Source organism: Simochromis diagramma, unplaced genomic scaffold (assembly GCF_900408965.1).
Source record: "Simochromis diagramma unplaced genomic scaffold, fSimDia1.1 OVJJ01000216.1, whole genome shotgun sequence".
Classification (NCBI taxonomy): domain Eukaryota; kingdom Metazoa; phylum Chordata; class Actinopteri; order Cichliformes; family Cichlidae; genus Simochromis; species Simochromis diagramma.
The window spans coordinates 20,031,662-20,057,881 of NW_024386883.1; the positions used below are offsets into that span (position 1 = coordinate 20,031,662).

Consider the following 26,220-nt stretch of genomic DNA (forward strand, 5'->3'; position numbering starts at 1 on the left):
GACTCAAGCAGTGATCTACTCAATGTAGCTCAGGAAGTCAATGAACATGGGACTCTGTTCAGAGGAACCAAGCCTGGACACTGGTTCTGTATGGAAGGCCATGGGTGCAAAACTAAAGACAATCACTTAATGGACATTTGTTTTATTGAAAATTTATCGTATATCCCCAGCACACATAATAAGTAAATGTATTGATTTCCTATTTTAATTAAATATATATTTTGACCCAATTATTTAAAGGTGTATTTATTTAGTTCACTTTGGTGCCCACCATCAAACATTATTCATTATACCTGTAGCTAATATTTTCTAATTCACGTTCATTATACTTAACTGCCTTCAACTCGTATTACTCTTTACTCTCTGTAGAATAGGGACGTGATTCCATGTTACGCATCACAGCACACCTCTTTTCATCTTGCTCAGTTGTTTCAATAACAAGTCAAATAAAGGTCTCACCACTCGCTGTCTGATGTGCGGACGTAATAGAAAGCCCTTGACAGCAGTTTTTAAAGTTGGGCAGAGCCAAGAGGCCACTTTCCTGGAGTCTAGTATGCCATGGAGCTTTTTAATGACTTTACAGCGCACGCACATGCATGCGCGCACATGCATAAACACATACCAAAAATATTGTGTGTAAGCACTTAAGTGGATCTAATTTTTTGGGGATGCTTAAATTTCTAGAAGCAGCTTTTATGGTGCAAGTTTTACTTGCAGTTTCTGCATTTTTCAAAGCTGGCATTAAAAACCGGATGTACTACATAATCTTTACTAGGATGCTAGCTGGTGTGTGCAAGTAATAATTAAATTAAAAACGTTAATTAAAATAGCAGATGTGAAGAGATTTGCTTCCTCTCTAGGCTCTGTCTGCTATACATGCCTCGCAATAAATTTGTATAACTGATGGCTTTAGGAACAGGCTCTTGTAAGATTGTGGTGGCTCTTAAAAGAGCCTTTGAGTTCAAACGTAACAGCGATGACAGCTTACTTCTTCTTGGCTGCGGTCTTTTTCGCCTTAGGCTTGGCAGCCTTCTTTGCCGGGGATTTCTTGGCTGCGGGCGCCTTCTTGACCACCTTCTTCGGGCTTTTGGCGACCTTCTTCGGGCTCTTCACGGCTTTCTTGGCGGGCTTCTTGGCAGCAGCTGGTTTCTTAGCCTTCTTCGGAGACTTTTTCGCGGCTGCGGGCTTCTTTACTGCCTTAGCCTTCTTCGCTGCCGCAGGTTTTTTGGCAGCGGCGGGCTTCTTGGCTTTAGGAGCAGCCTTCTTCGCTGGCTTCTTGGGCTTGGTCTCAGCGGTTTTCTTGCCTAGCTTGAAAGAACCAGAAGCGCCGGTGCCCTTAGTCTGAACCAGAGTGCCCTTGGAAACCAGGCTTTTGATGGCGATCTTAACGCGGGCGTTGTTCTTCTCCACATCATATCCTCCGGCAGCCAGAGCCTTCTTCAGGGCAGCTAGTGACACCCCTTTCCTTTCTTTGGAAGCGGTCACTACTTTAAGGATTTGGTCGCTGACGCTAGGGCCGGTCTTCTTGGGCTTGGAAGCCTTTTTCTTCGCTGGTTTAGCGGGAGCGGCGGCTGGCGCTGGTGCTACTTCTGCCATTTTTCCTTCTTTTGTTTTCTTTGCTGCTTTCGCGATCCAACTGGAGTCCGAGAGACGAGATGAGAAACTCGCAGCAGGAGTCGCCTTTTCAATGCAACATGAGAACCGTGGAGACTCAATCCAGCGCGGCGCTCTCGCTTGCAGCCCGAGTGAACGTGTTCTGTGTTTTCTCTTCCAGATAAACACGTTAAAAAGTAGCTCAAGAGGCAACGATGCGGACTGACAGTAAAGCAGCTGACAAGCGGGCACGAGTGTCTTCAAATTTAGCCCATGCTGAGCCCCGGTGCTTATTGCAGTTTTTCCCTGAAACTCCGAAACCTCGGCGAGTCACAGCGGAGCTTGGCGGCTTCGCCCCTTCTTTTACCCCATAAAAGGACTTCAAATCAAGTAAACCTGCACCAAAATCACTTTTCCAGCTGAGCCACATGTTCTTTTACACATTCAAAGTGAAAACATCCACCTGCTGGCAGTCAGTTTGGAATAAAATGAAGATATTGTGACTGCAGCAAACACACTAATGAAGGTGGAGGCTGGTGACAGCCAGGCTTCATACCGGAGCTGTTCGCTTTAAAAGTTTCTTTTGCTAAGAACATTTATCACGAATTGAGAGAAATACTGAACATTACAGGGGATTATAACACACAATTGTATTATTAAGAGCCCCTCGGAGCCTTGTTGAGTCCGCGATTTGAAGACATTGGAAGCCTATTGGAAGTTGTGACGGTTTAAAGAAGACAGGCCGGTTTATAGGGCTCTTTCAACTTTCTGCTTCATAAGAAAACAAGAAAGAAAGAAAATGTGTGGAGAGAGGCAATGACAGACAGAAATGTTACAAATTACAGAAAAAAATAGCCATTTGATGCTCCAACTTGAAGGCAGGCATTTGAAGGTCCCTGTATCCCGTTCTCTGTTTTAGAAGCCAACATATATTTTCATCTATGTCTAAGTTTTCTTTGTATTCTCATTCCTTTTCGAGTTTCAAAAACCTCATGAGCTTCAGACTTGCACTGATAATTTTAGCCACAGAGGTGATGCTTATGTACCTAATAGTACATGTTATGAAGCAATGACTATCCACATACACATACCCACAACGACCTACACATACACACAATGGACAACTGTACCCTCAAACACACAATAATAACATGGACTGAACCACCACTCACAACCACCAGCACTTTATATAGCCTCTGTAGAAACTATCCACATATCTCACTTATCTTAACTGCACTATATAATTCTGTGTAAATAATCATTCTGTACATACGATCATTTTTAATTCTACAGCTGTTTAGAACTTGCATAGTTCACATTTCTGTATAGCTGTATATCTCATATTTCTGTATAGTTTTTAATTTATATCCTGTTCATAGCCTGTACATAGTTTATACTCACTACAGCCTACATACATAGTTATAGCATATTCATAATATACCCTCATACCGTGTACATTATAACATACCATAATAGACCCATTTCTGTAATATACTTACATATCTATATTATTGCTAATATATATTGTAATATATCTATATCACGGCTAAAGCACTTCTGGATGGATGCAAACTGCATTTCGTTGCCTTGTACCTGTGACATGTGCAATGACAATAAAGTTGAATTCTATTCTATTCACATTTAAATATAAATATCACAGGTATATAATAAGCATATTTAATACTACTACTACTACTACAAATAATAATAATAATAATAATAATAATAATAACTAAAATGTAGCTGCTTTTTTCCATTGAGTTTTTCCAGATTTATGAATATACTGTCTCTGAAATTACTTTTTTTCTATAATGGACGTCCAGTTATTATAACCCTAAGCCCCACGCCCCCGGTACAGAGGGCAAAAAGGAGGAGATCACGTTTAATCGGTTATAACGCGGGTTGAGAAATATAAATCCAGACATGTGTGGTATCCACAGAAACCTCAGAATCTCAGCTAAAATGTCATATAAACCATTTCTACAAACACCAAACACACAGAAAACAAGCCGTGATTAAACGAGCAGTTTCGTAAATGCGCAGACGTCCGCTAAACAAACAAAACCGAACCAGAAATTCTTCAGACTTTGTGTAACCGGCTAAAGATAGGTTGGTTAGCTTCCAGGGCTATCACTGACTCCACACACCAAGTTTCACCACGATCAGACCAAAATTCACTGAATGAGCCGCAAAAGAAGACCACAAAAACACACAGCGGCGCAAATGCGCTAAGACAGAAATTGGCTTACCTTCCCGATTTCCTCAGGTATTTTCGCCGGTAGCCGGTAGCCACGTGACTAACAGTAGTTACAATGCCTACCTAACCACATCAGAGCAGTTTTCCGTCAACAACCTCCATTTTAGACCCACCTACAGACACGTGACTGAGCAGACGCCACATGCAGTAAATTTGGGCCCACGTGGGTTTTGGCATCACAACGTCTGATTGGTTGAAGTGACATGAACGTAGCATCGTTACTATGAATCTATTGGCTCAAACGATTAAAAAGAGGTGTCAATCATGCAAATTGACCAAAAGAAACCAAAGTTACAGGCCCTCGGAGTTTAAAGGGCCAGAGGCCAATTGAATGCTCTATGCACACAGCAGAAAAGGGCCATTACCATGTAAATGTGTGGTTAATTCTTCAAAAATATATTTTAAAAAAAAAAAAGCATGTTTAGGTCTGTTAATAAATTTTATTAATTTCTGCTCTTTAAATACCTAAAAAAAATCAACTGGCATGGTGTCCAATTGTGTGCCAAAATTGGACATTTTAGTACAACGTCTGGATATTCATGTCTTGACAGGGCTGTAATTTTTCACTGTTTCACTTTAGAAAGATTAATCTTTGCACAGATTATGTTTATATGTTGGTTACTGAATTTCTGGAACCAAATGTGATCTGAGGCATATTATTCAAAGGGTTATATGCTAAAAATAAAATAATTAGGAGAGAATAAAAATCTACTTTTTCTGTGTTCCAGTCTCAGTAATACATAGTAATATCTGCTTCAATATTTACACCTCTGATGAAATTTCCCAAGTGTTAGCTTTATTTTGATACCAAGATTGTAAGGACAGTTTGTAATTGCAGAGAATTAATCAACTAAATTTGGGCATTACATTTTCGAGCAGGAAGCTCAGAAACCCTCTTGGGGCTTAAGAGGTTAAGGAGTTACAGAGCACTGGATGGTTCCTAAAGAGAATTCTGGTAAAGAAATCCAACTCATACATGGTAATATGAGGTATTTAATTGTTGTACATGTTCTATTGTGATGTAGTATACAATGTAACAAGTATTTTTATCAAAGGGAAGAGGGAGAAACTAAACCCCTTGGCTCTTTGATGATTCCCTTCTATGACATGAAGGGGAATATCTCCTTCAGAGGATGATGCTGATGATGAACACAAGTTCCCAAGTTCCCTTTTTGACTGGATTCTGTAATTCAAACAATTATGTAATGCTACAGCTTACAGACAAACAAAATGCAAGTGTCTGAACCAGTTATAGTTTAACATACTTTGTTCAGCAAATCAAGACTTTGCCCGAAATGCGAGATTTTTTCCTGTTGCCATATTATAGATAGTACATCGTATTAGAACGAAGCTCTTAAAGAAAGTGTGTGGCTCTTAAAAGAGCCGTTGAGTTCTTTCAGTTGGGTGTGAATGAGTTTAACCGCCGAAGCCGTACAGAGTGCGGCCCTGTCTCTTCAGAGCGTACACCACGTCCATGGCGGTCACGGTCTTCCTCTTGGCGTGCTCGGTGTAAGTGACGGCGTCACGGATCACGTTCTCCAGGAACACCTTCAGCACACCGCGAGTCTCCTCGTAGATCAGACCCGAGATACGCTTCACTCCGCCACGACGAGCAAGACGGCGGATGGCGGGTTTGGTGATTCCCTGGATGTTATCGCGGAGAACTTTACGGTGACGCTTGGCGCCTCCTTTTCCGAGTCCTTTGCCTCCCTTGCCCCTTCCACTCATGGTTACTGTTTCTTCCTCGAACGAACAACATCAAATGAAAGTCACAGCAGCGGACTCTGTCTTTACAAGTGATCTGCGGACGTAATAGAGAACGCATGACCCCGGGTGCAAGCAAACTCGCAAGTCAGCCTATGCTGACCGAGTGGGGTTTCATTAGCTTTTATGCTAAAGTCGTACATCAGCGTGAGCACATACAGCATGTAAACATATTGTGGCTTTAAAATCCAAGTTATCAAACTAACATGTACAATTTGGCAGTGCCAAACTGAACACACCGTTGTTGTACTACTAAAATGTAAGAAAACGCTGCTCTTTGAGGTTGTGAGTGGCTCTTAAAAGAGCCTTTAGTTTATTAAAGGTGGTCGTGGGATTTTATTTGGCCTTCTCTGTCTTCTTGGGCAATAGCACGGCCTGGATGTTGGGCAGCACGCCGCCCTGAGCGATCGTCACTCCGCCCAGAAGCTTATTCAGCTCCTCGTCATTGCGGACGGCCAGCTGCAGATGGCGGGGGATGATCCTGGTCTTCTTGTTGTCACGGGCGGCGTTCCCAGCCAGCTCCAGGATCTCAGCAGTAAGATACTCCAACACAGCTGCGAGATACACCGGGGCGCCGGCACCAACACGCTCAGCATAGTTACCCTTCCTCAACAGCCTGTGGACACGACCAACGGGAAACTGCAATCCAGCGCGGCTGGAACGAGTTTTCGGCTTTGCTTTCGCTTTTCCGGTTTTTCCTCGTCCCGACATCTTGTTTGTTTTCTCTTTTCTTGACAGGAAAAAAGTATAACTCACACACCTTCAATACCAGCTTTATATACTACTTCAGCTGTTCGCTCATTGGTTATCGGGATCGTGAGAAACAGCGTCCAATCAGATTAGAGATGACGTCAAACCTCACATTTAACTTCCGTTTTATACTGTACGAACTGATATGCTATAAACGATTTTAGTAATTCACCCTGGAAATACTGAAATATATAACAGTATTTCAGTATATATAAATATAAATATAAATATAAATATAAATATAAATATAAATATAAATATAAATATATCCAGGCTGGATAAACTGATCAGGAAGGCTAGCTCTGTGGTCGGCATGAAGCTGGACACTCTGGTGACAGTGGCAGAGAAAAGGACATTAAAGAAACTGATGGACATTATGAACAATGCTGGGCATCCTCTGCACACGGCCATAAACAACCAGAAGAGCCTGTTCAGTGACAGGTTGCTTCTCCCCAAGACAAGAACTAACAGAATTAAAAACTCCTTTGTCCCACACGCCATCAGACTGTTTAACTCCTCTCTGGAGGGGAGAGGGAGGGGAGACAGGAGGACAAAGGAGGGGGGAACAACTAAGCTGTAGTGCCTCTTCACCTCACTGTACAATACCTTGTGCAATACTTTTTGTAAATAGTCAACGGTGCAATAGACCTCAATACTTGAAATGTGCAATTCACTTGTATTTTTATTTTTATTCCTATTTATTCTATTTATCCCCTTCGTATATTTTATTTATATTTGTCTCTGTATTTATATATGTGTGTGTGTGTGTGTATATATATATATATATAATATTCTGTAACTCTGTAACTTCTGTCGGTGCTGTGCTTTTTTGGAAATCGAATTTCCCAGAGGAACACACCCGAGGGATTAATAAAGTTCTATCTTATCTTATCTTATCTTATCATATCATATATATATATATTCTTTACTTGTGTATGAAACTGGACTCTTCATCTTACTTTGCAGTTGGAAAACTGGAATTTCCCCAATGAGGGACCAGAAAGCGTATTTCTTTTCTCTTCTGTTATATTCTAGCTCGAAAACAGCTCTGAACATTCACATTTATTCCAGTGTATTTTTAAAATTCCTAACACTGAATCTCATCATTTAGATCACACACATTATTTATCACCATGACCTAAAATAGCATCAGGGAGTCAGTGATAACATCAAACCAACAAAGGTTTTAAATTTGTATCTCAGTACCTCATCAGGCATTCAATCTTATCTCACTTTAACAGGTGTTTGAGCCTGTGTGAGAATATTTATCTATATCTATCTATGTTTATCTAGCAGTCTATCGATCTATAGATAGACAAACACTGTGTTCTGTCTTGATTGTTTTTTTTTTTATTTGATTTTATTGATTAGCATTATAATATCTCAGTGAAGACAGAACAAAGATCTAGCACAAAGCAAGAAAGCATGAGACAAGGCTAATCAAAAGGTATTGGCTGAAGCATTTGCTTATTACGCCAACCCTTTTAACAAAAGATCTTTTTGCATGCAGCTCCTGTACACAGGGCTCGAAACAAATAATAAAACAAAGCAAAAACAAAACAAACAAACAAGAAAAAAAATTTCCACCTTAGATAAGTAACTACATCAAAGCAAAAGAATCAAGAGGGTTTTTTTGTTTTGTTTTTTTGCTCTTTTCATTCTTGATATTTATATATTTTTCTAATACTCTATTTTTAAACATATTTTTAAACAAGGAAAATGAACTACACCTTTTTAAATCACTGTCATAACTATTCCACAGGTTAACTCCTCTAACAGAAACACATCTCTGCTTTATATTTGTCCTCATCTTGTTTTTTTTTTTTTAAAGAAATCTGTTCCCCTTAAGTCATATTGACTCTCTCTGACTCTTATATTGGTAGTCTTAAAAACAACAATAAACTGTGCAGGTTACCAGGTTTCCATGTAAAGTCCAAATAAATGATGTTTAAATAAAACATTTCCAACTTGTGCTAACTAAATACAATACAATAAGGATAATGGGAGGTTTAAGTTTGTTCTTATGCTCTAATACACAGGTCTCGAACTCCAGGCCTCGAAGGCCAATGTCGTGCAGGTTTTGGATGTGTCCTTGATCCAACACAGCTGATTGAAATGGCTAAATGGCCTCCTCAACATGTCTTGAAGGCTGTATCCCTATTCAGGGTCTGCAGCCTTAAAGGCCGCATTTTAAGGCCGATTACGTCACAGCGGCGCGACGAAGGCTGTCCCAATTCAAAGGCTGCTCGAAATGCGGCCCTTACATGCGTCCTTCATTTCCCTGAATTTTAAGGCTGTGGCGGTATAGACTTCGTGGCCCAACATATCCCACAATTTATAGCGCGGCAGTCGGTGTGGATAATTTTGCCGCAGACGGCAGAAGCGGAGCGGCCGAAGAGTAAACTGATAAAATTAAGTACTGAATATTATATCACTTATTTATGTGCAAATGTTTAATAATGAGGAACATTAAAACATTACTGTTGGCCACATGTCGGCAAAGTTATTTGCCATTAGCAATGTTTGTACGTTCAGCATTAATTTGGTTTTAAAGCCTTTAAAATATAATAATACAATAGTCGACCTTAATCTTACAGAGATTGTGATGATTTTGTGGATAATTAAAGTCTGTCATATATCCACAAACACAACAAGCTGAAAGTCAGTGATGCTGCTCGGTTTGCAGTCCTGAATATCACGGCACAATCAGGATTCACTGCACTGTTAATGTTAGCTATGTTATATTGCTGCCTCTGTTCGGTGGTGTCGAGCCAAACGGACTTTAACGTGTGTTTGAACGAGCTGACGGTTCACTCGTTAAGCTGAAAGAAAGATGCCCCTGGAGGGTCCTAGAAAAATGCATACACTATCGGACCTAGAGCCACAAATCGACCACGCCCAAAAAAGTGCTATAAAAAATTTATATATTAATATTTTTTTCCACTTTAAATTAGCCAATCTTTTAGACCTACTTCTCCTTGAAATATTCATGTCAAGTTTTAATTACATTTCGCGGATTTTAACCCTTTATATCCCGGTTTCGTCACATGAGCGCACTGCTTTTTTTGCCCCAAAAAACAAAAAACTTGAATATTTTCCAAAAAAAACATTTGAGGTAATATTCAATTGTTATTATAATTAGGCCTTTAGATGGACTAAAGATTGGCACCAACAGTCATTTCGATCGCCTTTAATTTTTTTTCCAGGAGCGCATTTCATAAAATGCACACTATCGACCACGCCCAAAAAGTGCTATAAAAATTTTTTATATTAATATTTTATTCCACTTTAAATTAGCCAATCTTTTAGACCTACTTCTCCTTGAAATATTCATGTCAAGTTTTAATTACATTTCGCGGATTTTAACCCTTTATATCCCGGTTTCGTCACATGAGCGCACTGCTTTTTTTGCCCCAAAAACATAAAACATAAAACATAAAATATTTTCCAAAAAAACCATTTGAAGTAATATTTTATTGTTATTATAATTAGGCCTTTAGATGGACAAAAGATTGGCACCAACATTAATTTCGATCCGTTTTTAATTTTTTTTGCAGAAGCCGAAAATGTCCCCAGGCGGCGCTGCTGCTCCTGCTCCCCCGGGGAGGAGTGCCTCTGCCGCGGGTATGTTTCGTGCAGCGCCGGAGCATATGGTTCGGTTCCCGTGTCTGCAGCACACACTTCCGCTACCACGTGAAAACAAATACGTCATTTCCTGTTGATTAAAAAAAATTAATGCACCATCAAACGATCCTAAGGGCAGAAAATGATCCGGAACGAGCAGCGGGCCAAGCTGCTGCTGCACGCGGGAAATTAGTCTGCCTTTTCCGGGTATCTGTCTCGAGCAGGCCGCTGGAGAAGGTGTGTATGTTCCAGCAGGCGTCACATGTGGAACAAGGGCGCCACCCGGTGGCCAAATAAAAAAATTACAATTCTAAGGCCTTGAGTCCAGAATGAAAGCGAAAGTTAAGCAATAGCCACCACGCTAATGGTAATAATTGTGCAGTGAAAAATAGCGTTTATAATGGGTTTCAATGGGGCACAAATCGACCACTAGGTCCGCGAGTGTAAGTTTTTCTGTAGCTTAGCCACTGAAGCTAATTGAAGGAAGTCGGACTTGAATTTTGAAATAAAATCATATCAAACTTTTTTTTGGAGAATTTGGCTATAGTCCATTCAACGCTGTGCAAATGGCAGGTAATCAAAATTTGAAAATAGCCACAAATCGACCCAAGACCCTCCAGGGGTTTTAATCACAGCAGTCACACATGTGCAACGGGCGGCAAGAAGAAGAGAAAGACCAGGAAGGAAAGCTACGCCATCTACGTGTACAAGGTGCTGAAGCAGGTGCACCCCGACACCGGCATCTCCTCCAAGGCCATGAGCATCATGAACTCGTTCGTCAACGACATCTTCGAGCGCATCGCCTCTGAGGCCTCCCGCCTGGCTCACTACAACAAGCGCTCCACCATCACCTCCAGGGAGATCCAGACCGCCGTGCGCCTCCTGCTGCCCGGTGAGCTGGCTAAGCACGCCGTGTCCGAGGGCACCAAGGCCGTGACCAAGTACACCAGCTCCAAGTAAACTGCAGCTCTACTCCACCCAAAAAACGGCTCTTTTCAGAGCCACTCATCTCTGCCGAGGAGCACATGTCCTGAGATTTTCCACTGTAGTTGTGTTTGATGATGATGATGATGACGATGACAAATCTTACACACTGTTTGCCTCATAATTAAATGCTACACTGATGCAGTCTTGAATCTACGAATGACATTACAGATGTGTGTTCTGCAGGGTTTGATGATGTTAGCTCACCACAGCAGTCAACACTGTTTTTCTTTAGACTGTTCCCCAAGGCTCTTGGGGCTCTCCACTGGAGTGAATGTTAAAATTCTCACTGGCTGCTTTCATTTACATGTTTCCATATGACACTGTTGGATACTATGTTCTATGTGGAATTTTTAGAAAATACTCCATAATTCTAAGACAAAGCCATCATTTTTAAAAAAAAAAAAAAAAAAAAAAAAAAACTTTCTGCGACAGTTTTGCCCATTTCTGTTAATTTTGTTGTCAGTATTCCATGTCATAATATTCCTCTTGTTCTCCCTGGATATCGGGAGAACAAAGGTTTTAAGAAGTTGTCTTTCTGGGCTAATTTAAAAATAGGTGTAAGTTTGAGTTTAGAGTATGGTGCCAATCATATATTTATTCTCTGTAATAGTCTGGATATTTATATTTCAGCCATTTGTATATATTAGAGATATTTCACATGTTATAACTTTTTGAAAATATTATTTTATTTAATTCAGTCTGCTATGGTTCTTATTGACTTGGAGGAACTGTAACCACATAATTTCCTTTGGGGTTAATAACTAGTGATGGTGAGATGAAGCCTCATGATGAACTGAAGCTTTCCATCCAATTGGTCGACTCATGGTTCGAAGCATTGTGATGGTTCATTTGCTCTACTGCGCCATCAAGTGGACAATTCAAGTGAAGCGGGCTCTTTGATTATAATGATGTGTAAACCTTATGTACATCTGGATAATGACACAAACTAGTGTTTGGTGCTTCACTTTTTAATAAACTAAAAGACAGAAATCAGATTATAGGATGTGTAGTGTTGTTTATTTATATTTTGGTGTTTATCATTTGTGATATTTATTACTGTGTGCATACTTTATTAGGAGAGACAAAATTAAAAAAAAAACATCTCTTCCTTGCTGGTTCCATCGAAGAAGAAATGCACAAGTAACTATGTAGCACGTACGTAATCCAATTCCACAACACGGTGTGATGGGGAATCAGCTGTTTTCCTGCCCATGTTATTTCGAATCTGGCGCGAACCGGTGAACCAGTCCCTGAATCAGTCACGTGGTACGGACTGCCCGCGAGGCCTCGAACGTCACTGCATACGTAATCAAAGCAAGCCTCGATACGCGCTTCAGAAAAACGCCCCCGCGATTACCCGACGCACGATTCGAAGCTTCGACACACAGGACACATCACTATTAATAACATATTCTGATTAGGAATTTCTGAAAAAAATATTACATTAAAACACTGTTTTAACAAATTACTTTTTAAAAGACAAGCTTTTTGATAAAACTGCTTTCTGCCCAATAATCACCTAAAGCTGGATTCATGGACGAAGAGAGCCATAAGGAAGGTCAAAGGACATGTCTGCTTTTGAGCATAGGTGGGGCCAAAATGGCAGTATTCACTACGCCCATTATGCGTAAAAAGTAATGTGTAAACTTGACCTGGGAAAGGAATAATCTGCTCATCTACACAGGTCTCAGCAGACTGAAGCTTTCTTGCACTCTGACAAGAGACGAGCTCATTTGTTAACATGATGAATCTTGAAGAATCTGTCATGAGTTATTTCATTGGCTATAATGAGATCAGCTGAGCAGCTGATTTTGTTTCATGTAAAAAATAATTTCAACCCAGATTCAAAAGGGTTGAAATTGGATTGAGATAGAGCAAAGTAATGTGGTTTAGTGCACTTCTAGCAAACATACATCAGTCTGCTGAGATCATGGAAAGCCTGTGTAGATTGAGCAGATGTATTTCAGCTGTGCAAGACAAACCAAATCCCCCAGTGTAAAAGATCGAGCTTTCACATTACTTCTAATCCATAGTGGATTGTGGGTGTTGTTACTTCGTCCCTAATCTGGCTCCTTGAAAGCTGGTTTACTGATTTACTCGTCCTCAAACATGTCACCTTCCTGCTGCAATGCCTGGATCTGCTCCACCTCATCTCCCAAAAGCTCAAAGTCTAACCCTCCTTCCACAAACTTGAATCAAATCCTTTCTAGCTCTTTCAGCCCTCAGCTTTTTGAAGTATTAAAAATGGGAGGTTTTAAGTCCTGCTGTCCACCACAAAGGACAATGATTAAGTTTTATTGTGAAAGGGTTAAACTTATTGTACATTTATGACATCTTAATAAACCAAATTGAAGATTGTAATGTGGAAGAAACAATTTCATCTTTAAGAGAAACAGAATCTCTGAAAACAGTTATCATGTAACCTCCCTGATTGCCATAGAATGTGGAAGCTGCAGTGCCTGCCATTTTGACAAAAAGTTAATGTTCTCTGTTCCTGTTATTTTAAATGAATGACATTGCAAGAATGTGTACTGCGAATTTTTCAGTGTATCTGTTTATATTTATATCTACTTATATTTTGGGTTTTAAAGCAGTAAAGACAGCAGGAAAATTGTACGAGTTTTAAAGATGCATTTTCATTTGCAGTAAGTGCTTCAAGAACAAAATAAAATGAAAAATGCTAGTTGTTTGAAAACAAAACAGACTTTGCTCAGACATCATGAGGAGGCTTTGGTGTGAGTCTTTATGATAGATGTGTTGATAGTTTACTGGTCTCCACATTTGATTTAGGCCAGGTGTTTAGACTGGATATCATCTTTGATGGAACCCTGTCAGGGATTTGTGTCTCTTCCGACCTCGAATCATGTGTTAGACTAATGAGTTAATCACTATATTATATCTCATTAAAAACAAATAAAGCTGAAATCGGTTCAGGTCCACACTGGGGCAGGAAAGTGGACGGGGCTCATGAAATTTGATTCACCAAAAAAAGGAAAAAAAAAAAAACAAGGCAGCGGTCTTCTATTACGTCCGCCACTCAGAGATAAGACTAGAGAGCTCGCGTGGGAGGTTATTCAACTTTGCTCGGTCAAGGAAGAAACTATAACCATGAGTGGAAGAGGCAAGGGAGGCAAAGGACTCGGAAAAGGAGGCGCTAAGCGTCACCGTAAAGTTCTCCGCGATAACATCCAGGGAATCACCAAACCCGCCATCCGCCGTCTTGCTCGTCGTGGCGGAGTGAAGCGTATCTCGGGTCTGATCTACGAGGAGACCCGCGGTGTGCTGAAGGTGTTCCTGGAGAACGTGATCCGTGACGCCGTCACTTACACCGAGCACGCCAAGAGGAAGACCGTGACCGCCATGGACGTGGTGTACGCTCTGAAGAGACAGGGCCGCACTCTGTACGGCTTCGGCGGTTAAACTCATTCACACAAACTGAAAGAACTCAACGGCTCTTTTAAGAGCCACACACTTTCTTTAAGAGCTTTGTTCTTTGATGTTTCGTATGCTGTTAATCTTCTGATTCCAAACTATGACAATTAAAAGGCATTTGATTTAATTAGTCTCAATAGTAAGGCATGTGGTAGTTACAAAGATTATCAGGGGGTCACTTGGCATGGTTGTCTCTGAACTTTCAGCCTTTGAGTATGGGGGGGGAAAATGCTGGTGTAACAAGGAAAATACAAGCAGTGACATGTTTTTCTCTAATAAATCACACACCATGGAAGTATTAGCTTCAGTGTGTTGTCTGCTAAAACTGATTAGTTCAAAATACCATCATGAAAATTGTCACGTGTTTTGTGGCTTTATTAAAGGATAGAATCAGAGGGACTTTGTTTATTCCCATGGGGGCAATTAAGAAACAACAGAGCAGCATAGCGTTGAAGATAGACCTGGCATAAACAGGCAGTAAGAGTGAGATAATAAATACTAGTGGTGTGCGGATCGATACTGAAATAAGGATTCTTCCGATACCAGCAATTTATGTTCTAGAATCGATTCTCATATTATAATATCGATATTTTAGTACTCTGGGGTAAGTTTGTTGTTTTTCCATTAAAATGAACACAGTGGAAAGAATGTTATTATTACAATTACATAATACAATTATATATTGTATTATGAAATGCAATGAAACATTAAGTTTTTGCACAGAGTATCGGATCAGTATCGCCAATACAACCCTGAATTTTACTTGGTATCGGATCGGAAAGGAAATCAGTGGTATCGCACATCACTAATAAATACACAATATACACAGATTACAGTTTTGAAATTAAAGTGACTGAAAGGTGAATAAATAACGGAGTAAAGTGTCGGCAGTATAAAAAGAGTGTAGTTTATGTATATGGGTGTGGGGAAATGGTCTTATCTGCTGGAGTTAAAAAGCAGAGTGGCTTTGGGGACAAAGGTGGCTCTCCTCCTTTCAGTCTTGCAGGAAATGCAGAGATGTCGCCCAGAGGGGAGCCATTGAAATGCGGGGTGAAGAATGTGAGAGGGGTCGTTGATGATTTTGGCTGCCTGTCTAAGGGCCTGTTGGCTGAAAACCTGAGCCAGAGTTCTGACAGGCAGGCCAATGATTCTAGAGCACACTGATGCCGTGTGCTGCAGTCTGTTCCTGTATGAAGGCTGAGGGAGTGGAACCAGCAGGTAATGGAGAAGGTCATGATGCTTTCCAGGAAGGCATAGTAAAAAAGTCATCCACATACCGTCCACTACACTAGATTCGATTCGTTAACTAAAACAAGGATTGATAGATTCTACATATCACATAATGTTCAAGGTCTGAAATATGACACTCTTTTAACAGACTTTTCTGATCATATGGTGGTTATGGCAACAGTGTCGTGTTGTGCCCATGAATTTTTGAACTATTGGAAATTGAATACATCCTTGTTAGCAGACGAGTTGCTTGTGTCCGAAGTTAAATCTGAAATTAGGAAAATATTACATCTTAAGATTTTTACTACTTCTTTCTCGGAACTTTGGGAGCTTCTTAAACGACGTATGTGTCAATTTTTTAAATTTAAAGCGAGAGAATTAAATCATGCAAAGAATGTAAAATATAACGAAGATGTGAGTAGATATATATATTTAAGAAATAAGAATGAGAAGGAAGAGGAGGAGGAAAATCAAATGATGTCTCTTAAAGAGGACACTGATCGAGTCAATAGAGAAGTTTTATTTAATATGTTGCGACGTACTGACTTTCACGGGAACAGTGATTATATGATTCTTAATAATCAAAAGAAAAGTCGAAATGATTTTATTGTCTCAATTAAGGATAAACATGGAAAGTCCGTTTTTAAAGAAGAGGGGAAAAGACAAGTAATTAGAGACTATTGTTCGGAGATGTTTTCATCCATAGTTACAAACAGCGACGCTATTAACAATTTTTTGAGTGAGGTTGAACCATTAGATTCTGTCATTTATGAAACTTTGATTGGAAAAATTAAAAGAGAGGAAGTGGAGTCAGTAATTAACCAACTCAGTACCGATAAAACACCTGGTCTGGATGGACTCCCCTCTGAATTTTACAAAATTGTGAGTAAAGAACTGTCTGAATTATTAACTCAGTATTTTAATGAAGGAATAGAAAGAGAAACAATGGGTAAATCGTTTTATGAAGGAGTTATGTGTTTATTATATAAGAAAGGTGATAGAGAAGATATTAACAATTATAGGCAACTGACAATAATGAATGTAGATTATAAGATTTTTGCTAAAATAATTATGTCTAGACTAGAGGATGTATTAGATATTATCATTGAAAAAGAACAAACATGCGCAATTAAGGGACGATTGATGTGGGATAATTTAAGTATGTTAAGAAATTATTTATAATGGCAAGGATTCAGAACTCTGCATTTTAGGATTAGATCAAAGGAGGGCTTTTGATTCTGTTTCCCACTCTTATTTATGGAAAGTAATGAAAGCTTATAATTTTCCGGACCAATTTATTTCTATTATTCAATTGATTTATAAAAAGTCCCTAGTGCAAGTTAAGGTAAATGGAAAGCTCTCATCCCCTTTTAGTGCTGAGTGCGGGGTTAAACAAGGATGTCCTTTGAGTGCTGCGTTATATGTCCTTGCAATTAATCCCTTATTGAAAAGGATAAATGATGATAAACGGATCAAGGGATACGTCCTTGATAAATCCCTTAAAATCGCAGCTTTGGCGTATGCAGATGACGTGACGGTGATAATTAGAAACCAAAACGAACTGTCTTCAGTTATGGAGATATTACACCGCTACGAACAGGCATCAGGTGCCAAGCTGAACCAAGACAAAACGGAAGGGGTGTGGCTTGGACATCCGACCAGACAACCTAAAATGATGATCTCTCTATGTAGGGAGATTAAAATTTTGGGTATATGGATTGATAATACTGACTCTAGTTTACTAAATTGGAATAAGAAAGAAAATGAAATTAAAATGGAAATTATGAAATGGGAAAATAAAGATACAAATTATAAAACACGTATTAATATTGTAAAAACACACATAATTTCAAAACTTCTTTTCCTTGCCGCAATTTTTCCTCCCCCGAGAACAACTGTAATGAAAATAAGTAAGATGTGCATTAAATTTATCTGGGGATCCAATCGAGAAGTGACTAAGAGAAAATTTATGTACAAGAGTAAGAAGCACGGGGGTTTGGGAGCCCCAGACTTAGAGATTGTTTTGCGAATTCCTTTTATAAAAATTACTCAAAGCGCAATTTCTCGGGGTGCCCCGTGGGTTCGAGGGAAGGAGCATTTGTGGCAAAAGAAAAGAGGCAGGGCCAGAGCGGGCGTTCCATACCACAGACTTATGTTTGGTGACTTATCAAGTCAATGGGAACAATATAGTTTAAATATTCTCCAAGATAATACGAAAAATATCTATAAAAAAATTAATGAAACCAAAAATGAAGGTGTAATTCAATATAAGTATGCAAATGAAGATGAAAACCTTTCAATAGTTAAAAATATACAAGACAAATTATTATCTGAAAGCATGAGAGACGTGGTGTGGCTCATCTCGCTCGGGCGCCTCCCTGTGAGAGCGGTGGTACAATGGAGTTGTTTTGTTACCACCATGAAATGTCCTATGACAGACTGTGATGAAGATGAGACCCTAGAACATCTTCTATTGGATTGTTATAGGACAACTGAGATAAGACAGAAGATGACAGAGATTGGCTATGACGTCGATGTTAATATCAAAGCAGTTAAATATGGTTTGTTTAAAGAAAAAATGTGTGAAGACTAGGGATGGGTATCGTTTAGGTTTTATCCGATACCGGTGCCAAATCGGTACTTTTGAAACGGTGCCGGTGCTTAAACGGTGCTCGAACCGGTGCTTAAAGAATGGAGAACACAAACTTTGTCCAAAAACCTCTCATGTTCAGCTGTTTTTTTGTAAAAAGATAACAATGTTAGCCTTTTCTGCAGCTATGGGGCATATATGGTATCACTCTTGGCTGGAAGCAGTGCTTAAACAATGGAAAAAACACAAACTTTGTCCAAAAACCTCTCATGTTTAACTGTTTTCCACTTTTTCTTTGGTCATTTTAGCCTTTTTGGCCAGGGTGAAGGGAGTATCTGCCATCAAACAAGAAGACAGCCGCATGTAGCTATGATGATGTTTGCTAGTTCACCTTTCATGCATTAATGTAATAACGTGGTTAGCCTGCTCAACGTAAATTACACACGAACAACATTAAGCTACTCACGCAGAGAAGAACGGCTGCTGCTGCATCATCATCCTCATCATTTCTGCTACACTGGCAGGGCTAGGGGCCAGGACTCTCCTCTTCGTGTTTTTGGGGGATGTTGCTCCGGGTCCGATAACTGGCAACCCACCCAGTGTGAACATGGTGTGAGGTCTCGCAGCAAGCTATCAAATACTGCGCATTTCTCGGCTTTTAAAAAAAACGCTATGCGTCGCCAGCTGTTTAATCGGATTCTTGGTGTTACCTCCTTTGACAGTATCACAGTATCAGCTTAAAGCACTTGTTGCAGGCTGCTGAGTTTGCATATTTTGCTGTGAAGTACAGCCAGACTTTTGACCGCTTCGCCTTGGACATTTTTAATCTGTAGCTCTGCTCTAAAAGAACGTACGTACCTGGCCCCGCCTACTATCCTCGGAAACGTAAAATGATTGGCTAGAAGTGTATCACAGCTCAGGAAAAAAAAGCACCGAAATAAAGCACCGAAATGTGCGCTGCTTTTCGGTCTGGTTACTACCGTTTATGTCAGAACCGGTGCCATCATGGCACCGGACACCGGTACCCATCCCTAGTGAAGACAAAAAGACTCTTTTGGTTAGTAATGTGTGTAATAAACACACATATTTGGAAAACCCGTGCCAAAGGAGTACTTGAACAAAAGATGATAAGTAGTGATGTGGTGAGTAAACATATCATTACAGATCTGCGGAGAAGACGAACAATGGACCTGAAACTTGGGAAAGTTTTCCCCTGGAACGAATTAAAACTGTAAGTTTTGTGAGCGTTGTGTGGACTCAGTTGCTAAACTTTCCTCCTTGTTTCTCCTTTTTTGTATGTGTTCATGGTTTTGTATATGTAATTGTATGTGTATATACATTTTATATGTAGATTTGTTTACTTTAAATAAAGATTTAAAAAAGTCATCATGATGGGTGTGCTGACTGCAAAGGAGCGGAGTTTCCCAAGGAGGTATAGCTGTTGGTGGCACTTCTTGAGAATCTCCTCAGTGTTGGCAGAGAATTTCAGAAGGTTATCAAAGATGGTCCCCAGGTATTTGTAACTCAACTACCTCCACTGGCTTCCCGTGGATGGTAGTGGTGACTGAAGCAGCCAGATCCCTCTGCCTACTGGAGAAGGTCACCACCATCTCTTTGGTTTTGCTCACGTTCAATTCAATTTTGGTGCTGTCACACCACTCTACAAACTCCTGCAGAGCGGCCCGTGGTGTTGTGAGGGGATACACAATTAAAGCATATATAGAATAATTAAACAACAATGATCTCTGGCTCAAATTCACAAAGATGGTGGTGGCACTTATGTTATAAGTTGTTGCTGGAAATTCAAAGGATACTCATTTTGAGGCAGCATCTTAACCGTCACAGTTGTTGAAAGAAGTTTTTTTTTTTTAAAGCCTTTATTTTCAAGTTACATGGCAATTTACATCAAAGCACATATCAAGACATAACAATTTGCAACACACACACAGAAAGAATAGAGATAAAAAAAAACATACTCAAAATTATTTATCTATTCATATGTTTAAAAGATCCCAAGGTAAGGACTATTGTTCTTCTGTTTTCTCCTCCTCAGATCTGGAAAAATGTTTTTACCAACAGCCTCACTACTAATCATTTTTTGTTTCCCAACCACTTTAGTTCTTGTTTTCCAAATGTGGGTATTAATAATACACATGATTAACCAGAAAAGCCATCTTTTACTATCAAACATTTTTCTTACTTTATAGCTTTTATGTTGTTATCAATGTCAAATCCCACCCTAGCCATTTGTTGTCTAATTTCTGTTGTTCTATAACAAGATCACAGCAGATGTTCCAACGTTTCATCCCCAGCACATTGTGACTTTGGACATTCATTAGTAGTAACGTAGAAGCTTCAATGGACTACTGCTCTAAAGCAGTGAAAGAGCAACCCTGATCCACCTTAAATATATGAATACATAATCTTTTAGGACGTGTTGCGATGCAGCAAGTAAAGTAAAGGATTATATTTGTACTTTTTTTTTCTCTGATTAGAAATTGTACTACACATTTCTTTCAGTTTGATTTCCAATTAAAGCTGGACACAAACATATGTGGTTTGAGAAATCAGAACATGAACAACTAACAATGAAGCAGCACAAATTCTCTTATGTCCCAAATACCTCTCTGTTTCCCTAAAACACTGCATAAATGTCATGAAACCTGCTTTCTCAGCATCACTGAAAGAGGCGAGCCGCATTTCATAGGTTCAATTAAACAGAGGGCTGTTGCCGAGGTTTCCTTTACTTTACATTGTGCGACTGCCAGTAACTTTTCACCCACCAAAGAAAGGGAGCAACAGCTCGACCAATGACAGGCGCGGATCTGCACAGCCTTATTTGCATACAGCGGAAATAAAAGAGAGCCGCTCTGCGCTGACGGGCACATTCTCTGCTGTGAAGTAGCGGCGAAGGAAAATGCCTGAACCCGCCAAGTCCGCGCCCAAGAAGGGCTCCAAGAAAGCCGTGACTAAAACCGCCGGCAAGGGCGGCAAGAAGAAGAGAAAGACCAGGAAGGAGAGCTACGCCATCTACGTGTACAAGGTGCTGAAGCAGGTGCACCCCGACACCGGCATCTCCTCCAAGGCCATGAGCATCATGAACTCGTTCGTCAACGACATCTTCGAGCGCATCGCCTCTGAGGCCTCCCGCCTGGCTCACTACAACAAGCGCTCCACCATCACCTCCAGGGAGATCCAGACCGCCGTGCGCCTCCTGCTGCCCGGTGAGCTGGCCAAGCACGCCGTGTCCGAGGGCACAAAGGCCGTGACCAAGTACACCAGCTCCAAGTAAACTGCAGCTCTGCTGCATCCACCCAACGGCTCTTTTCAGAGCCACCCACTTCTTCTGAAGAGCACCTCCTTGTGGCCTTCAATGTAAAATAAGTTTGACAATCATCTGCTCAGTCGCAACTAGTGATGTGTCGAATCTCCATTAAAACGTTTTTTGTGTTGCTACAGTATGTAACTCTTCCCACATACATCGCACACAGCATCATTTCTATGCTGAATGTAAATACATGATCTGTGAACAAAGTCAAGTTTGCGTGTTTTGTGTCTGGGCTTCTTATTGGCTGCACTCTTGCGGAGGCGTAGGACACACATGAATAAGAGGCAGAAGGCAATTGTAGTCCCTATTAACAGGGTACTGCCCACTATCCTGCTAAGTACAGAGTTTACTTTTGTCTGTCGCATTTACGATTAAAAATAAATTTAATCAAATTAGATATTTATTTTTTCATATGGGAATTGATCCTGCAACATGAAACTATGGTATTGGAAGTATTGATATTTCAGGATCACTCCTCATGCCTCAGTGAGTGAGACGGTAGACAACTGTGAGAAGGAGAGTCGTGCCACAAGAGCCGGCTCTCTGAAAACAGCTGAACTTTCCATCAGTAGTCGCAACTGTGGCTTACTGTTTTCCAAGTGCGTTAAATAATCCACATGGCAAACAAGAACAAACTTTTACTGTAAGTAAAATGCCTTCAGAATGTAAGACATGAACATGTCAACTTGTATCAAGTTAGAACTACAACAGGAAAAACTGGGCTTTGGCAGTAAAACCGGTTTGACTCGGATCGCATTTAAAACCAAAGCAGGATCCACTTCATCTAAACAACAAACCCTTTTCTGCAGGATTATTAATCTGATTAAGTTATAAAACAATTGAAGATATTTACCGTATGAAGAAAATTGCACATAAAAATAGCTGGACTGATGTCTACATTTCTTAACCTACATTTCTTAACCTATCAAGATAAGCCTGTCTATCACTTTATTTTTCTTTACACTGGTTTGAATATCACTGTAGTGATATGTTGTTTCCGTGACATAAAAATATTATATTTTACAATAATATATTATTATATAATATTTGTTATTATAAAATTACACATGTAAGACATGAATCCTTACAATAACTACGTTATACAGAAGCCCAATAAAGGATTTTAAACAAAGGTCCATCCAGGCTGTGTTTATATTATTAACTAAACTAATTAATAATGACAGCCGTTGTATTTTATTGTTCTAAAATTAGTCTTTAATCTTTTTTAAACGTACTTTTAATCTCGTATCCATAAAGGCGCGCATTTCAACCGCCTTGAAGGGAGTGGTTTCCTTTAAATTTTCAAATTCTCTTGGTCCAATAGCTGGGCTGATCCCGAACACGCGGGATACTTGTCTGAACCAATCAGCGCTACCCTAGCGCTGCCTGTTCCTATATAAGCGCGCGAGTCACCCCGCTGAAGTATTCGTCTTTTGCTGAGAAGACAAGTGACTGCATAAGAAAGAAAATGGCCAGGACCAAGCAAACCGCTCGTAAATCCACCGGAGGAAAAGCTCCCAGGAAGCAACTCGCTACCAAGGCTGCCCGTAAGAGCGCCCCAGCCACTGGAGGCGTGAAGAAGCCCCATCGTTACAGACCTGGTACCGTTGCTCTGAGGGAGATCCGCCGCTACCAGAAGTCCACAGAGCTGCTGATCCGTAAGCTTCCGTTCCAGCGCCTGGTCAGGGAGATCGCTCAGGACTTTAAGACAGACCTGCGCTTCCAAAGCTCAGCCGTCATGGCTCTGCAGGAGGCTAGCGAGGCTTACCTGGTCGGTCTGTTTGAGGACACAAACCTGTGCGCCATCCATGCCAAGAGGGTTACCATCATGCCCAAAGACATCCAGCTGGCCCGCCGCATTCGCGGAGAGAGGGCTTAAACTGTTCTGAGACCAGTTTACACAAAACACAACGGCTCTTTTAAGAGCCACACATCTTCAGTAAGAGAAAAGGTTCGCTTTTTTTATTTTTTAAACTGCACTGGGTTATAACTAAGTGTTTGGAAAACACTTCATCAGATTGTCTGAAGCCTTATGTCACTCAGTGTTTAAAGACTGGGAGCCAATTGAAATAGATTAATTACATAAGTGAAATTTCCATTACTTAATATTATTCTTTTGTGACTGATTCTTATGACAAATATCTTAAGATGGCCAAGAAAAAAGGTTGGGTGTTTGTAGTGTTTAAGAACCAGACCTAGTAAAGTTAATTTGTTAGTACTTTACGTGGCTGTAGCATGATTACTTGTCTGCAAAGGATGATCCTACAGGAAGGGTGCTAAATGAAAAGGGGAAGTCTAAGATATGCAAGTGGCAGGGAGTCTGTCAGAAGTTGCCCCACAAGATGTTGGTTTTTGGTGAATATGATGGAACGTATCACAGAAAGTACCAATACCGAGAATTGCAGTTTTTACCTCGTGGGATAACATAATTGAATAATACAAAATAAGCTCTCAAGTAAGACGGTGTGCATGCAGTTATCATTTCTTCCAAAAAATGCTAAAATAAAGAGAACGCTAAAACAAATTGCACAACGTGTGTACAAATTTCCTGCTCCATCTTGGCCTCAGGATGTATAGAGGCAAGAATCAGGTGCACCCAAAGGGAATAAGTGCATTAGCTGAGCACGAAGAGGGAGCGTGAGAGACTAACAGAGCTGCAGTAGAGCATCACATATGGTCAATGGTAACTTTATTGTCCCCAGTAGGAAATTGATTTGCAGTCTCTCCGTACAGAGAGACAAAAACAGCCCAAATTTTATCATCAAAAAAGTGCAATGTGCAGTGGCAACACCCTTATGGTTTAGTACAACAGCAGCTGGTATAAAGAGACACTCTCTTTGTCTTCACTGCAGCCACTTTACACCAACGACCTGAGGGAAGCAGCTGAAAATCAATCAAGAGAGGATGCTCTGAGCATAACATGACAGAGGTTGCCTTCCTCAGCACCTTTAGCAACTTGCAAGACCAAGATTATTGTTACTACAGGACTCAAAAGTCACAACATAAATGTAAAAGTTTTAGAAACCCATGGATTTTCTTCTAAGTTACTTAATAAACTGTTGCAACCCAAAGAGCATATAAGCAATTATTTTATATCTCTACAAAGTCAGCTTCAGGTGTTCCTTCATCTCACCAGGTGTATCAATTAGCAGATAAATTGAGGTATTTCATTGACGCTGACATGCAGGGGTTGCACAAGATCATAACACTATTACAGGGGTATGGGCTCAAAATGTGGTCACAAATATTTTGTACTTGTAAATCGGTTTTGTATGTGTGAAAATAAATAATAAAAAAAAAAATTAAAAAAATTTGTGTATGCGTAAAAAAGATTTGTATGTGAACTTAGCCAAAAAAAACCCTGCAAGTTACAAGTACGAATTTTGACCCTATTTTTCTTCCTTTCGTCTGATTGGTCAATTTCATGTCAATCACAAATGTAACAATCCAATCAGAGAACAGATGGGTTTGGCTGTCGGAGGGGCGCTTCTTTTGAACTGCAGTCAAACACTGAGCTTCAGTAAAGATTCAAGTTGCAGCTATTTATGTCTTATCACCTTAAATCTCCACTCAAAGACACTCAAGTATCTTTGACAGTGTATATATAGATGTATTATAAATAAGAGACAAATATTGTTCCTTCAGTATGTTGGCATTACTAAATTTGGTTCAATGCTTACATATATGTATAAAAAACAAAATGTACAAGCTGTGATAACTGTGTCTGATAGAATGAAGAGTAGACTGATATATGAAATATTCCTTTATTGGGTGAGAAAATCAGACCATGTCATAACTGCTTTAAGTCACACAGAACAGACATCAGAGCCTTAAACAGGCTGACGTCTGCTAAATGGGTCAAACTGGGCAGAAAGTCTACAAACACATAACATCCTTATAGAATATGATGTAACACTATAGATCAACTTAGCTCAGAATATATAAAGCATATAAACAGTTACAGCAATATGGTGCAACAAACACAGCAGCTACTGATCCAAAATACTCAAAGCTTCATAGAACTGAAACCAACATTTATTTTAGCTCCATTCTGCTGCTGATACATACTTTAGGTTTCTGAACATTAAACTTGTTGCTGCCTTTCATAGTGTGTAACTTGAAGGCCCTGAGTACTCTGAGTACTTTCTCCCACACTGAAAACACTGGGATGATCACATTATTTGAACATTACCTAATAAGACTGATTCAGCACAGACAGTTATGTTAAACTTTCCTAGCAGTCCTTCACAAACAGGGAACAGTCTGTCTATTCTCTCCATCTGTCAGCTGCTGCTGGCTCTTCCTCCTCCTCTTCCTCACACATTGCTGAGTTTGTCCTGGTGGGATCATCAGGGGTGCAAAGCCTCACAGATGATGTGCAGCAGTGGGTCCCTCAGTCTGTCCTCACTCTGGACACTTGCAGTCGTCACACATGGAAATCAAATGTGTGATAAGCTGCAGGATTCAAACACAAGTGTAACTTATAAACACATGTTCATACTTTTATTACACAATCAGAGAGAAAGAAACAGAGAGAGAGTGCAGGACAGACAGGTGACAGTCTCAGGTGTACACACTGCTACACAACAGCACCAGAGAAGCAGGATTTAGTGTTTGTGTTATTACGAGTGCTAAACAGAAGAGTTCAGATGGTGCAGTGGACCA

The 26,220-nt window shown here is 40.1% G+C and overlaps 5 protein-coding genes across 5 annotated transcripts; 3 read left to right on the forward strand and 2 right to left on the reverse strand.

Annotated features, from left to right (window-relative positions):
* Positions 1-936: 936 nt before the first annotated feature.
* LOC120734050 (histone H1-like) lies at positions 937-1,667 on the reverse strand. The gene has a single exon (XM_040032619.1). It carries the CDS (start codon positions 1,594-1,596, stop codon positions 985-987), a length of 612 nt encoding a protein of 203 aa, XP_039888553.1. The 5' UTR covers positions 1,597-1,667; the 3' UTR covers positions 937-984.
* Positions 1,668-5,903: 4,236 nt separating this feature from the next.
* LOC120734052 (histone H2A-like) lies at positions 5,904-6,365 on the reverse strand. Its single transcript, XM_040032621.1, has one exon. The coding sequence runs from the start codon at positions 6,323-6,325 to the stop codon at positions 5,951-5,953; it is 375 nt and encodes a 124-aa protein (XP_039888555.1). The 5' UTR covers positions 6,326-6,365; the 3' UTR covers positions 5,904-5,950.
* A 3,565-nt stretch (positions 6,366-9,930) lies between these two features.
* On the forward strand, positions 9,931-11,364 carry LOC120734105 (late histone H2B.L4-like). The gene is made up of 2 exons (XM_040032677.1): positions 9,931-10,017; positions 10,583-11,364. The coding sequence occupies exons 1-2, from the start codon at positions 9,931-9,933 to the stop codon at positions 10,946-10,948; spliced, it is 453 nt and encodes a 150-aa protein (XP_039888611.1). The 3' UTR covers positions 10,949-11,364.
* A 2,681-nt stretch (positions 11,365-14,045) lies between these two features.
* LOC120734107 (histone H3.v1-like) lies at positions 14,046-23,456 on the forward strand. Its single transcript, XM_040032678.1, has 5 exons — positions 14,046-14,390; positions 17,149-17,276; positions 21,133-21,515; positions 21,816-21,870; positions 22,925-23,456. The coding sequence occupies exons 1-5, from the start codon at positions 14,084-14,086 to the stop codon at positions 23,432-23,434; spliced, it is 1,383 nt and encodes a 460-aa protein (XP_039888612.1). The 5' UTR covers positions 14,046-14,083; the 3' UTR covers positions 23,435-23,456.
* LOC120734051 (histone H2B 1/2-like) lies at positions 21,099-21,564 on the forward strand. The gene has a single exon (XM_040032620.1). It carries the CDS (start codon positions 21,145-21,147, stop codon positions 21,517-21,519), a length of 375 nt encoding a protein of 124 aa, XP_039888554.1. The 5' UTR covers positions 21,099-21,144; the 3' UTR covers positions 21,520-21,564.
* Positions 23,457-26,220: the final 2,764 nt, after the last annotated feature.